This window comes from Vombatus ursinus, unplaced genomic scaffold (assembly GCF_900497805.2).
Source record: "Vombatus ursinus unplaced genomic scaffold, bare-nosed wombat genome assembly UNPS02003567.1, whole genome shotgun sequence".
NCBI classification, from domain to species: Eukaryota; Metazoa; Chordata; class Mammalia; order Diprotodontia; family Vombatidae; genus Vombatus; species Vombatus ursinus.
In genome coordinates this window covers 79,313-93,332 of record NW_020943345.1, presented here as the reverse complement: position 1 = coordinate 93,332, position 14,020 = coordinate 79,313, and the positions used below count along the sequence as shown (strand labels likewise).

At 33.8% G+C, this 14,020-nt stretch overlaps 1 protein-coding gene across 3 annotated transcripts in view; it reads right to left on the bottom strand.

Annotated features, from left to right (window-relative positions):
• LOC114052429 (methyl-CpG-binding protein 2-like) overlaps positions 1 to 14,020 on the bottom strand; it is a 36,703-nt gene that overhangs the window by 19,513 nt on the left and 3,170 nt on the right. The window contains exons 2-3 of one of the 3 annotated variants that reach the window (XM_027875038.1): positions 8,202 to 8,333; positions 1,796 to 2,140 (exon numbers count right to left, since the gene is read on the bottom strand). In XM_027875038.1, coding sequence (XP_027730839.1) covers positions 1,796 to 2,140; positions 8,202 to 8,227 — 371 coding nt within the window. In that variant the 5' untranslated portion in view covers positions 8,228 to 8,333. The remainder of the gene's footprint in view (positions 1 to 1,795; positions 2,141 to 8,201; positions 8,334 to 14,020) is intronic. The other 2 variants (XM_027875048.1, XM_027875029.1) reach the window with 2 other exon arrangements.

Sequence of the window (14,020 nt, the reverse complement as noted above, 5' to 3'; positions counted from 1 at the left end):
CTAGAAATGCTGGATACGGGTCTAAGGTATTTTGGGTTCTCCCACGTCCTAGATCTACACCAAACTTTCTTATTTTGGATTATCCCAGCTAGGACTTGTTTTGGATCCATATTTTGGATGGTTTTGTATTTTGGTCAAATTGCTCTCTTGGCAAAACTGCTTCTGTGTTTCAGCTGTGAGCACCCTTGTCTAAATTCTAAAAAATATAAAATATAAAAAATATAAAACTTTCCAGAGCTTAGATCCTTTGTCCTTTCTGACAAGTTCTTCTTCACCAAATGACCTAATAAATTTCTTCCTAAAACTCTCAGATTTTGGGGTTTGTTCTTGCAGCCAATAGTATCCTTTTCCTTTTATCTCTTTGGCATACTGACCTACTACAGTGCCAGCGTATGCACAATTTTATGAATTTTTGGGCAGAAAACAAACTGTTCCCCATAATAGTAGAATGAGATTATAACTCCAACACATTAGTGTGCCTATTTTTCCATATCCCCTCCAGTACTTTTCTCTTCTGTCATATCAGGCAATTTGATGAGTATTATTTTAATTTTCTTTTCTCTAATTGTGATTTAGAGTTTTTCTAATATGACTATTGATAACTTTGATTTTCTCTTCTCTTTCAATTGCCTTTTATAATCATTTGACCATTTATCTTATTTTTATAAATATGCCTCAGTTACCTCTGTGTGCGTGTGTGTGTATGAGAAATTAGTCCTTTAAAAAAAGTGTGGAAAATTTTTTTCCTTCTAATCATGACTGCATTGGTTTTGTTTGTGCAAAAATTTAATGTAAAACTTATCCATTTTATCTCCCATGAGCCTGTCTATCTCTTGTTGGTCATGAACTCTTCCTTTACATACAGATGTGACAGACAACTTTTCCCATGCTCCCCTAATTTGCAACCTTTATGTCTAAATGATACGCACATTTTCACCTTCTCTTGGTACAAGAAAAACTTTTAGTAAAGTTAGTAAAACCTCCCAGAACAATTTAGGCAACAACAATACTACAAAGATAAAGAATTCTGAAAGACTTCCTATCAATGCAATGACCCACTATAATTCCAAAGTATCAGGATGAAACATGCTATCTAACTTCAGATAAGTAGCTAATGGATTCAGAATGCAAATAGAGCATTTTTCTTTATTTGCTTTTTGTATGTGGCTAAATGCTAGAATTTCTTTCGCATTATATTGTGTGCGTGTGTGTGTGTGATGGGCTTTATTTTTCTTGCCTTCCCAATGTGTGGGTGGGGTGGGGAAATGAGAGATTTTGAAACTGAAAATAAAATAAAATATTTTAAAGGACAGTTATTTGCTTCTTCTTATATCTACTCTAAGAACCACCCTATTTCTTTTGGTGCCTTTTAAAACTATCTACTATTCTGTACCATATCACTGGATTCTGTTAATATTACTTTGTATTAGTGTTTCTATGTTATTAGCCACTACTTGTTCCATTCTGCATATCCAAGTCAAGAATGATTATTATAAAATCAATCAAGTCAAGGAAGCTAAATGGAAACAATCAGTATTCAAAATGTGGGATTTACCTTAAGATGGATTTTAACTAGTTGAATGGGGGGGGGGGAAGGCACATATTGACCTTAGCTTGCTCAACTTATTAAGACTTGTGATGGTGTTGTAAGAGGCATTTATTGAAAATGGTGAGAAGAGAAAGGAAAGAATCCCATCACTGACAAATTGTCAAAACATATGACTTAAAAGCAAATCTCATAATTCCTAACATATGTTTAATCTATCACTTGCTCATGGTGTTTTTTCTTACTCACTTGATCAAATACACATCATACTTTCCAGCTGAACGACCTGATTTCCTCTGCTTAAGTTTACGGGTCCATCCTTCAGGTAAGGTAGGATCTTCATACATAGGTCCTCTGTCTCTGATAATGGAACGCCTTTGTTTGGGGGAGGCAGAGGCTTCAGGAACAGGGGGAGCTGACCTGACTATTTCGGAAGTGTCCACTTTCCCTCCTTCCATTGGCAGAACAAACTGATGTGAAGAAGCATGTGGCAACTCATGCTTTTCCTTTTCTTCTGCTTTCTCTTCTTCTCTTTTATCTTTCACCTTTTTGGATTTCAGTTCCTGCAGTTCTTGTTCTTCTGACTTCTCTTCCCTGAAGAATAAAAAATAACACAAACATCAGAAAGAACAACACACTATTTGGAATTTCAGAATTACATATTTTGGAGGAAAGCATAATCTCTTGCTGCTGCCCAGATTCAGAAAGAATGTGTACTTGTCTTATACAAGACAAATCTTCTGTCAAATCTTTGTCATATTACACTGATTAGAAAATGGAAAACCTATGAAAATGTAAAACTCAGCTTTAAATTTTCCACGTAATTTCTTGAAAACACTATACCATTCAGCAATAATGTTTCCCTTTCATATTCCCATTCTACAACTAACATCCATATTAGTATTGAAGAAATCTGGATATGAATGACAAGCCACAATGTTTCTTTTTCCTAGACAGAAAGTATTTTAACTTCTAAGAATATATTTTGTTGCTATTACTGTTACTGTGAACTATTGCTATTATCAAGAAAATCACTGACTAGATAGTACTGGATATATAATTACAAAAAATTTAACAGTATTTGTCCCTTAAGAAACCAGTTTCAGCATAAGCAAAAAAATTTTTCTGATACTATCCCAACTGTACTTGAATGCCTTGGAGGGTAAATATGCAATCCCACTGAGGTGTTCAATCATTAACTATGGCAGAGCTGCTTAAACTTAGATCTGAAAATTTGCTGTTTTTATTGTGATAACTGTATTTTAACATAATTGGTTTTCTCTGTAATCCTATTTTGTTATATTCATTTAGATAAATTCTTCTGGGAAGGATTCCTTTTATCTGGATAAAGTCACTTCACTAGACTGCCAAAAGGGTCAGAGATTAAGAATCCCTGGACTAGATCTTCATTTGATTACAACAAGGGATTCTTCTCCAGAATGGATCTGGCTATGCAGATTTTGAAGTCTTTCTAAGTTTTATATTTTGTGATCCTAAACTTCTATGACTTTACAGAAGGTCATCTAACTCATGATAATCAATTAATCATTTAACAAACATTTATTAAGTACCTACTACGTGCTAGCCATTGCTACTCAAAAAAAAAATTAGGTCCCTTCCAGATAGAAATATGTATTACTAAGCTTCTGATATAGATTCTCAGCAAAAGAAATTGAAGAATGGTTGGAGTAGGTACGCAGACAGATAAACATTGCACCAGAAAAGGAATGAGTCACAGAAGCCAAGGAAAGAGAGAATGAATACTCAGGTAGAAGAGTAAGTGCACAGACTCACTACTAGTTAAGAAAAATAATGATTGTGAAAAATCTGTTAGATTTTATTCCAAAAGTTCACTGGTAACTTTCAAAATAGAAGTTTAAGCATAATGTTGATATCAGAAGTCAGATTATATGGGGAAGTGGAAGTGATTTTATACTCAAAGCAGTGAGGATATATGTATAAATAACTTTACTGGTGAAAGAAAAGAAATCACAGAATGATAGCAGCACAGAGGTCAAGAGCTGGAAGGAATCTCAAAAGGCACAGGAAAGTTAAATGACTTCTGCAAGGTTACACTAGAAACAGCATTTAGGACCTCTGAGCCAGTATATTTTTCTCCTACACCACAACAAAAGGATGTATCACAGTCAAGGGTGGTAAAACCCAGGGTTTCAGGGTGACAGAGAATTAAAAAAAAAAAAAGTTCCTTCTTCCTCAGAGCCTGGAATAAATGCAAAGAAACGAATGAAAATGTATGAAGTCAGGAGTAGGGAATATGTGTGAGACCACAAAAAATTCTCTGTGGTTGGATGAGTAAAAGGGTTAGCATAAAGAGTTAAATTTAGGGAAATACAGACTATATGGGTTGGACTACACAGCCACTGAAATTCTATGTAAATAATTAACATGTGTTTAGCACTTTACGACAGGAGAAGAAAGCAGAGAATTCCGCTCTAGACCAGGTGACTGGTCCCTAACCACTGTGAATCCATGCCACCTCAATTCTTCCCGTTTTAAGTCTAGCTCTGGAAACAAAAATTCAATCTACATCACTCTCTCTGACTCCACTCACCATCCCTGACTTCTCTGTCCAAAATAAAACTATCTGGCCACTACTCCATGTAAATTTGCTTCCTTCTTCTATCAGAATGTAAGCTCCTGGGAATGGAACAAATTCTGTATTAATTTCGCTGAATATTAAAAAAAAGCAAGCAGGGATACTAATCATGATCTCAGAAAACCAAAACAGTCAAGGAAAACAGATAAACAGGGAAAATGCATTTTGAATACATCACCACAGATCAATTCCAATGTAACATATAAGCCTAAAACAGCTTGGCCACTAAATAGTTTTGGATAAGCTAAACAATTACAGGGAGAAAAATAATAGCAGAGGGCCACAATATAATACTTTCAAAGCTAGGCAAATCTAACAACAACAACAACAAAAAAGAAAGAAGTCAACAACCTATGTATAATTTTAGAAAAGTTAAATATAATAGGCCTCTGGTAATTAATAAAGGGCAATCTATTTCTTAGCTATGCATGGTTTCTTTTCAATGACCAATTACGCATAAAAATCTCAAAAACAAATGCAGAAAAACAGTAATATTACTATCAACTATGCAATAAAAAATTATTTTCATTAAAGGCCCGCTGAAAAAAGGATTACAAATTAATTAGAAATTACATAATAATAATCTTAAAGAAGAACAAATCAGAAAAACAATAGGTAATTTCATTAAAGATAATTAACAATGAACAACATGATAAAATTTTAGGGATGCAGGGAAAACAGTCCTTAGTAGAAAATTCCTTTTCCTAAACATTTTTTATCATCAAATAAGGGACAGAACATTTGAATTGGGCATCCAAACTGAAAAACCAGAAAAACCAACAGATTTTAAAAACCCAATTAGACACCAAAGTAGAAATCCTGAAAGTAAAGAAGAAATTAACAAAACTGAAAGAAAAAAACCCACTAAATAAAAAAGGAAGAAAGGGAAAGAAAGAATAGAGAGGTGGAGAGAAGGAAAGAAGAGAAGGAAGGAAGAAAAGAGCTGACTTTTTTCCTGAAAATTAATAAAAGTACGGAGGCGGAAGGCTGGCAGAGATAAAAGTGATTTTTATTAATTGGAAAAAATTTTAATTTAAAAAATATAAATTTGCGGAGGATAAACTTCTTTTTTGCATTTGTTTCCATTCTGCTCCAAACAATGTATGGCATTTAAAAAATGTTTTTCATTTACTACATCTTGAATTGGTGATCAATGCAGAGTATTTAAAGATGATATAAACTGTATGAAGTACCACTGCAAGGCACAAAAATTTAACATCTCTCAAATCCCTAGTAAGATGACATCTTCCATAGACTGATACAACAAATCTCCACACATCAAGTGCTGTTTTTCAAACAATGAAAGTTTTGAAAATTTATTTAACGTGTATTTAACTTAAAATATCTTAGAAAACAGGACAAAAGTTAGAGTTAGACCAGTAACTCACAGCATGTGCTAAAATATACTGCAAATATAAATATAAACTATAAGTATAACAGATCAGATGCCACAAAAAATCTAAAAGAACAATTCACAATTGTGGAAAATGGAAGCAAGAACACTCAGTAGACGGAGGGCTGGGCCTAGAGTCAAGAGGATAAGAGTTCAAATTTTATCTCAGACACTTCTTAGCTATGTGACCTTGAGTAAGTCACTTAACCTCTGTTTGCCTCAATTTCCTCATGCATAAAATGGAAAAGATAAAAATAGTATCTACCTCTAGTCCAATATTGTAAGAATCAAATTACATAATTGTAAAGCATTTCGCATAATACCTGGCACACTGTAAACCTTTGTACATATACATAATATAAATAAACCTTCACAGTAAATTTTTCTAACAAAGTTATCATTTCCAAGAAATATAAGGAACTGGTAAGAAGCAGAAAAGAATGGGATGCCCATTAATTGAATATGACTGAAAAACTGAATGTAACATGCATATGAATGTAAGAGAATACTATTTTCCAATAAGAAAAGACAAAAGGATTGATTTTAGAGAAACTTGGGAAGATTTAATATGAACTAATATAAGGAGAATGGAGTAATAAAACCAAGAGAATAATTTATATAATATAACATTAAAAATAACTATTTTATATAAATATCAAAGGATATAAAATGCATTTATTTATGTAAAATTACAGAGTATATATTTAAATTTATTTATATAGCACATACTATGTGTCAGGCACTGTAACATTATTTCATTTGATTTTCAAAACAACCCTCAGAAACAGATGCCATCATTGTATCCCCATTTTATAGCTAAAGAAACAGAAGCAAACAAAAATGACCTGTGAGTGTCTGAGGTCTTCTCCTGAGCAGTGTTTTCTCAAATGTTATTAGTACCCAGAACTTCCCATCCTCTGCTGAGGAAGACTAATAAAATAACTCTTAAGTCATGTGACCTATTCTTATCAGTTTTCAGTCTCTGGCTAAATGAATACAGGTGGGTTTGCTGAGCATGCTAGTTATGAGTTTTTTGTTTTAATTTTTGGCAAAACCCCTCCCTTGGTTTGAAACTTTTGCAGGGTCTACTTTGAGAAATAATGTTCCAGAGTTGGCAAAGCACTTTTTAGGGGCAGTAATTCTTCAGTGGTGAGTGAGCTCTCTCTCTGCTGGTAATAATGTCTTTATTGTATGTTCATCCTTCTTTTTTGTTTTCCCTTATCAATTTGCAGTTAGAAGATCCCTATAGAATGGCTTATGAGCTATAATATGATTATAGTGACTACAAGGTGACATGCTTATATGGTTATCTTATGGATGTTAAGTGCATGATTTTACACCTGTGGCATTCCATAATCTAAATACAAATGGAGGACACGTAAGCAGCTAAGCCATCCTTACATTTTGAATTGTTCTTTATTTTTAGAGCTATTAAAGATTGTATCGCCCCCTGTCTAAAGTGGCATCTATTTAATGGACATTCTCTGCCAGTCAAATAGTTAAATCAGTTTGACAAACATGTATTAAGTCTGGGTTGGTGCTAGGGAAGATCCAAACTTCCTGCCTTCATGAAGCACTCCAGCTAATAACTGTAATCTTCTGTATTTACTTGATAACATGTGGTCAGCAAGAGTATATTGCCAATAGATTTCCACATGTAGCAACATATGTGCCAACAGTGACCATCTTAATTGCACACTTTCCCCTACGACTGCCATACAATGACTGATTACCCTCCCACAGGGAGAAGTGAAAGCTGATTGACTCCTAGGAGGATTGCACTGTATATGTAATGATTACCTACATAAATTCTATATGTACAATAATTTCCCTTTTTATATGTCAAATAAATATTTATAAGTTAAACTTACAAAAATTAAATTATCATAATAGTAATACATTCCTTTAATGTTTCATTGCCTTAATAAAAACTTCATCACTGTTAAAAAAAAAGCGCCAAGTACTACCTTTAAAAATAGACAAGTCATGCATGTGTGTATATATGCATCTACGCATACATACACATATATACATATGTGTAGACAAATATAAATACATATGATGCAAATCTAAACAAAATAAAAACATGACAACTTGCAGAAAAAGTTGGAACTTGACCTGACCTTTGAAAGAAGCCACAAATTCTGAAAGAAGAAGTTAAAACAAGCCGTTAAATAGGATACTGAGTGTCACATTCACAAGAAACCAAAATTATTTTGACAGAACCATGGCCATGAATTGAAGTGAATAATGAATAAAAAGACTAAAAAAGCAGACTGAGGCAAGATTGTAAAAGATTAAAAAAAGTACTTTGTATTTGATCCTAGAAGTAATCATGAAAAAGGATATAATCAGATCTGTACTTTACGAAATTGCTTTTGCAATTACATTAAAGGATGAATTAGGAAGGGAGAAACTGATTATGAAATTATGATGATAATCTGGTTGAAATGCAATGAAGGAGCTACCTATTATTTCTGGCATGTGAAAATGCTTTAAAGGTCATCCAAAAGTATTTCAAAAGAAATCAATTACACCTAAACTAAAAACCTCTGAGAAGAAACTATGGAGATATTTTTAGTAAGAGGGAGGGGCAAGGAGGAGAAAAGAAGGGAAGGAGGGAAGAAGATAGGCAAGCTACTTACCTGAGCCCTAACATCACAGCTACCATGGAATCCTGATGGAGCTGATCTACAGAAGCAAGATGGCAAAATCTGCTGGGGGGAGTCACATGTCACATCAAAACAGGAACTGGTGATTCTGTTTTTTTAAGAACCCTACAACAAAGAAAATGGTAAGTTGAAAGCCTCTATGTGCTGCAAGACTTTCTCATCCTGGGCTACTTAGTACACTCTAAAGGAAAACAGATACAATGAAATCACTGTACTGTAAGTCAAATTGGGATAGCCAGGTGGTACAGTGGATACATCACCAAGCCTTAAGTCAGGATGACCTAAATTCAAATTTGGCTCCAGTCACTAGCTATACAACTCTGGGCAAGTCCCTTAACCCAGTTGCCTCAGTTTACTCATCTGTAAAATAAGCTGAAGAAGGAAATGTCAAACTACTCCAGTATCTTTGCCAAGAACACCCCAAATGGGGTAACTAAAGACATGACTGAAAAGTTGAAAAATGACTAAACAACACAAGTCAAATCAATCAAAAGTATTCATTAAGTACTTTTATGTACCAAGCAAAAACACTGTCAGTTAAACAAGTAATTACTCCTATTAAAAGTAAGTCAAAAGTTTTATCACTTTTGGAGAAATCCTCAAATAGATTATTTTTCTGGAGACGTGAAAGCAAGTCAATCCAGTAAAAGAATGAATAGTGTAAGTGGAGTCTATCTCCTGGGAAAAGGCGTGACAAGAGGATTTCTGACTCAGGACATCTGCTTTGATGAGAAAGACCATGATCAGTAATAAACTCTGGCTTAGACTTCTTGCCATGATAAGAAGACACTTCCCTAGTCTGTTTTGAACTTCTAAAGAAGCTCGAAGGTCATAACACCTGTAGACTCAAGGCCTAGAAAGACGCCACAGCTCTGCTTTGCCCAGCTTTAGCAGGTGTCCTTATCTTTGCCCTTTTTGTTTCCAGATGTGTGTACCCTTATCTTCCCTCCTACTCTCTGTAAAATTCCACTTTTCTATGCTGCTTATGTAGTCACACTTTATATGGGGTTGCTGAAGCTGATGCTCCAGACTCTGACTTTTCATACAGATGAGCCTGCAGTCTAAGAGTAAATAAATTCTGCAGCTATTCTCTGAATGTTGATCCAGCAATTGGTAGCAGTACCTAATCAATGGATCCCTTGTATAATTTTTATCACAATGACACCCCAGATAATAAGATCGATTTCTAGTAATAATCCTCCAACATGCACAAAGTAGATTATACCTAGAGAGATTTATTCACAAGTAGGTGGTGCAGTGGATGGAGTGCTGGCCCAGGAATCAGGATGACCTAAGTTCAACCCAAACCTAATTGCGCTCAAAGAGGACCATGACATCAGGAAGGTGATGGCATAGCTTGCAAATGAATTGGATTAAAGTGAGAGAGTGCTGGGCAAAATTATCAGCTTCATGTTTAACTCAGGAGCTATCTGATTCCAAGGGCAAGATACAGATCAAGACAACAGGAGATGCCCCTGGATGCAGAAGGGACCTTGGCTTTTTCAAGCTAAGGTCTCTAACAGGTCTCAGTTTAACCGAGGCAGCACCCATTCGTGATTAAGATAAGGCAAGAAATGAGGCAAAGAACAGCCTCTTTACATAGAAAAAAAAATAATCAATCTGGGAGATAAACAATTACTATTTACATTCACTCAGTTCAATTAGAACCAAAACAAAGACTTCTTAGGCTTGTGTTAGAACTTATTGCTACCCAATTAATAAGAGCCAGAGAGATCTAGGTTTAAGAAAGAAATCTAGCCTTTATACCCCAAAATAACTTGGAAGGTTTCTGTGATTAAAATTTACATTCTACCCTATGTGGATAGAAGAAGGGAAGAGGAGGGGAGGGGAGAAGGAACCAACCAGCTACTCACATGTTGTTGTTTGTCCTTCCATCTCAAAGAGGACCATGACTTTAGGAAAGTGATGACATAATTTACAAATGAACTGGATTTAAATAAAGGAGGGCTGTGGAAAATCACCAGCCTCACTTTCTCTTCTACCTCTATCTGGGTCCAATGGCAAGATCAGGAGGAATGGAGAACCAGGGGATATAATAGGGAAAAAGTAAAAGATGTGAGGGACTAGAATATAAGGAAGACAGGTCAAATGTTAAATGAGAGTATGGAATGAGAAGTTTGAGGAGGTTTTAGGTTTTACTGAAATAAGAAGTATATGAGATTTCTATGCCTGTGAATTTGTGAACACTATCTGAAGAAATGCATTTTAGAATCAGTTTTAAGATTTCTCATAGTCTCTGAGTTTTATTTCACTAATTTGGATATTATTATTGTTGTTGTAAAAAATGGAAAAACAGGTAGAATAACAATTTAAAACTGACTGTTCTATCCAATTGCAATATTTACCAAGTAAAGAATAAAGAAATAAATTTACAGCAGGAATTACCTTTGTATATTATGCAAAACTGTCCTTGAAGAACCATTCTAATGGTTCTAATCTTCACATGAAGAACATATATTCACAATTTCATCACTATGTTTATATTTTATATCTGCAATTTCCATGTTTCAGAAGTCTTCTGAGATTGCAAGAGTGCCACATTGATCTTCAGCAGCAGACTCATTAAAAGTAACAGACCCTATAATTTGAAGTGGTGGCAGTGAATTGGCCTTGAGAAAACTGAGATTATGTTTATAAAGAGAAACACTGCCCAAAAAACAACCTAATTTCGACAAAAGACTATGACATGTCAACCTTATTTCTCTTCTGACAGGGAAATATATGCTAGTGTTAGTACAATTAAGACAGACTCAAGAGAAAACAGTATCAATACACAGGTTTTCATGGTTTTCATTTCATGCAATGTTACATTATTAAAATTATTTTTATTGTATTTGTTGTACATTTATAAATACAATAAAAATAATCATATTTATTATACATTTATCAAATCTGTAGATGACACATGATTGTTAAAAATAACTACCATGTTCTCTCTCTTTTTCTTTCTTTTTTTTGTTTCTTCTTTCTTACTTAACCACACTTAAGTTAAGTCACTTAACCCCAGCTGTCTCACTTAAAAAAAAAAAAAAGAACTGTCAAAACTGAAAGGAATTTTGAGTGAGAGTTTTGATTTAAGAAACTGGGAACACTTACATAAATCTTAAAGGAAAAATAACTGTCTAGAAGGATTGTAAAATTGCAGAAAGGTTCTATTTACTATACCTGACATTATACTTTATTACACTTATTGGTTCTGCTTTTGCATTTCTAGTCTTTGCAATCATCCCTCAGCACATAGGACTTCCTTTTGTGTGTTACCTTGCTGTTCCCTTTTGGTTTTACTTGTATTCCCAGTGCTTAAAACAGTACCTGACACATTGTAAATGTTTATCATTTTGCTTAGTCCTAGATGACAGAACTAAGGAAAATTTGTGGAAGTTGCAAAAAGACAAACTTTAACTCCAACTAAGTAAATACTCCACAACAATTAGATCCCAGAGATGGAACTCAACTGCTGAAAAAGGATAACCCTTACTGGAGGTCTTCACGCATATGCCAGATAATCTTTTACTGGGGATAATATTCAGGTGCAGAACAGAATGAAGTCTGTCCCAACTTAATTGCAGAAAAGTATGTTACTAAAAATATTTGCCCTTGCACATGTCTCATAAAAACAGTTAGAGGTTAAATCCATTTTCATAATGCTAAATGAATATGGTATTTCCCCCCCTCAAAAAAAATAACATTAAATTAGGAGAAAAAAATAGTACCTTGGATTTAGGAGAAACATACTTAATATAGAAATTTAAAGTACGTCTTTGTAACTTAAAATACTCTTACACATTGACAAACTTCCAATCTATTGCTAAGTTTCACTGTAATGATAATCATAATCATGATGACCAGTTATTTATAAATATTACCACATTTAATCCTCAAGAGGTAAGTGCTATTATCCCCATTTTACAGATGAGGAAACTGAAGCAGAAAAAGACTGAGTTAGTTGCCCCAGGTCAACATAGCTAGTAAATCTTTCATACCAAATATGAACTTGGATTTTCCTGGTTTCATTCTATCCACAGTACTATCTAGATGCCTGTCAATAAAGAAAAATGCCACAGCAAATATCTGGGGTTGCTATTTTTTTTTCATATTTTTCAGTCATACCTAAGGTTTCTTTGCTTGTTATTTTTCTTAACTTTTTGTGTATGCATTTGAGTGCATTGGGAAAATACATTACTTAGGAGAAAATTCAGAACTTAAAACTGATTTTTTTTTAGAAAAGATTTTGTTTGTGTTTTCTATTAAAACCAAAACTAAGGAAATAAAAGCCAGTCCAAGGATTCAAGAAACAGATGAATAGTTTTCCATTTTCACTATAAAATACAGTAATAACATAAAATCCTGTTATGAAAAGAAAAAACATGTACAGTGCTTTGCAAACTTTTTGATGCTAATAAATACCAGATGCTACTATTACGTGGAATACAACAAAACTATAAGATGCGTATTTCACTGCTACTAAGACACTATTAAATTCCAATTTTGACAAATAAAGCCCCATACATAAATACACCTCTGAAAAATTAACCCTGCCCAAAACTGACTCTGAGTGGTCTGCCATAGTTTGTAGCAAAGTAGGCAAAAATGACAGTAGCCAAGGGTATTCATCAAGGACCTTAAAGAATTATTTTGTATGTGTGATTAAAAATGTGAACACATTTCAGTTTTTATGTTGTCTTATTTAATGAGTTTTTATCATCTTCTCATTTACAACACTACGAAAGAAATTTTTAAGTGTGAAGAGAAAACTCAATAGTATGGACTATATATTACTTTTACCGTTTATATGTTTATGAGACTTCATAAAAAATGGAATACATACATAAAAGTGGAGATATTCAAAGTAAAATTAATTTCAATTGCATAATAAAACTATTCAAAGAAATTCACATAGTACCATTTCAAAACTAAGGATAAGAAAATAAATAAAAGCAGCTTCTGGGTAACACAGATGTCATACAATACATGGGCTAAAAACTGTATACATTAATTCCCGAATAACCATCACAGGCAATATAGTCTCACATTACCTATATTAACAAACTTAATAATTTGGTAACAAACCCACAAAAGACAGAAGTAAAATAGAAAAAAGAACCAGACAAGGAAGTAAATGTGGATCAATTATTTCATGTTTAAAATGTGATATTAAATAATATATGGCATCCCTTCCATGTTTAAGTCTTTTAAGAAGGAAAAAAAAGATCTGTAAATCAATCAAATAATACCAATAATAATAATAATGGCTAACATTTGTATAGCTAAGCACTATGCTAAGCACTTTATAGTTAAGAAGGTGCTATTATTAACAAATGAAGAAACAGGCAGGCGTAAGTTAAGTGATTTGTCAATGGTCACACAGTACATGTGGCTGGGTTTGAACTACAGTACTTCTGATTGTGGCCCAGTGCTCTTTCCACTGAACCACATACAACTAACAATATTATATGAAAATAAACTATGAAAAACAAGCAGCAAAACTCCAAAAGCACAGGCTTTTATTGTTTTTTAGAGTAGAAACAAATATGACTCCCACGACTCAGACGGAATTCATATATGATATCACAGTAAGATAATATCCAAAGTTAATGATAGTAGCGTGTGATGTTGAGAAGGGCTCTTGACTTGGAATGAGAAGACTGGTTCAACTAACAGCTCTGATATCAGGGCAACAGTTTCCTCAACTATAAAATGGGATTAAATGATCTTTAAAATGAATTCTAACACTGTGTGATATTCCTTGAGTCATTTTTTAAAAAATTGTT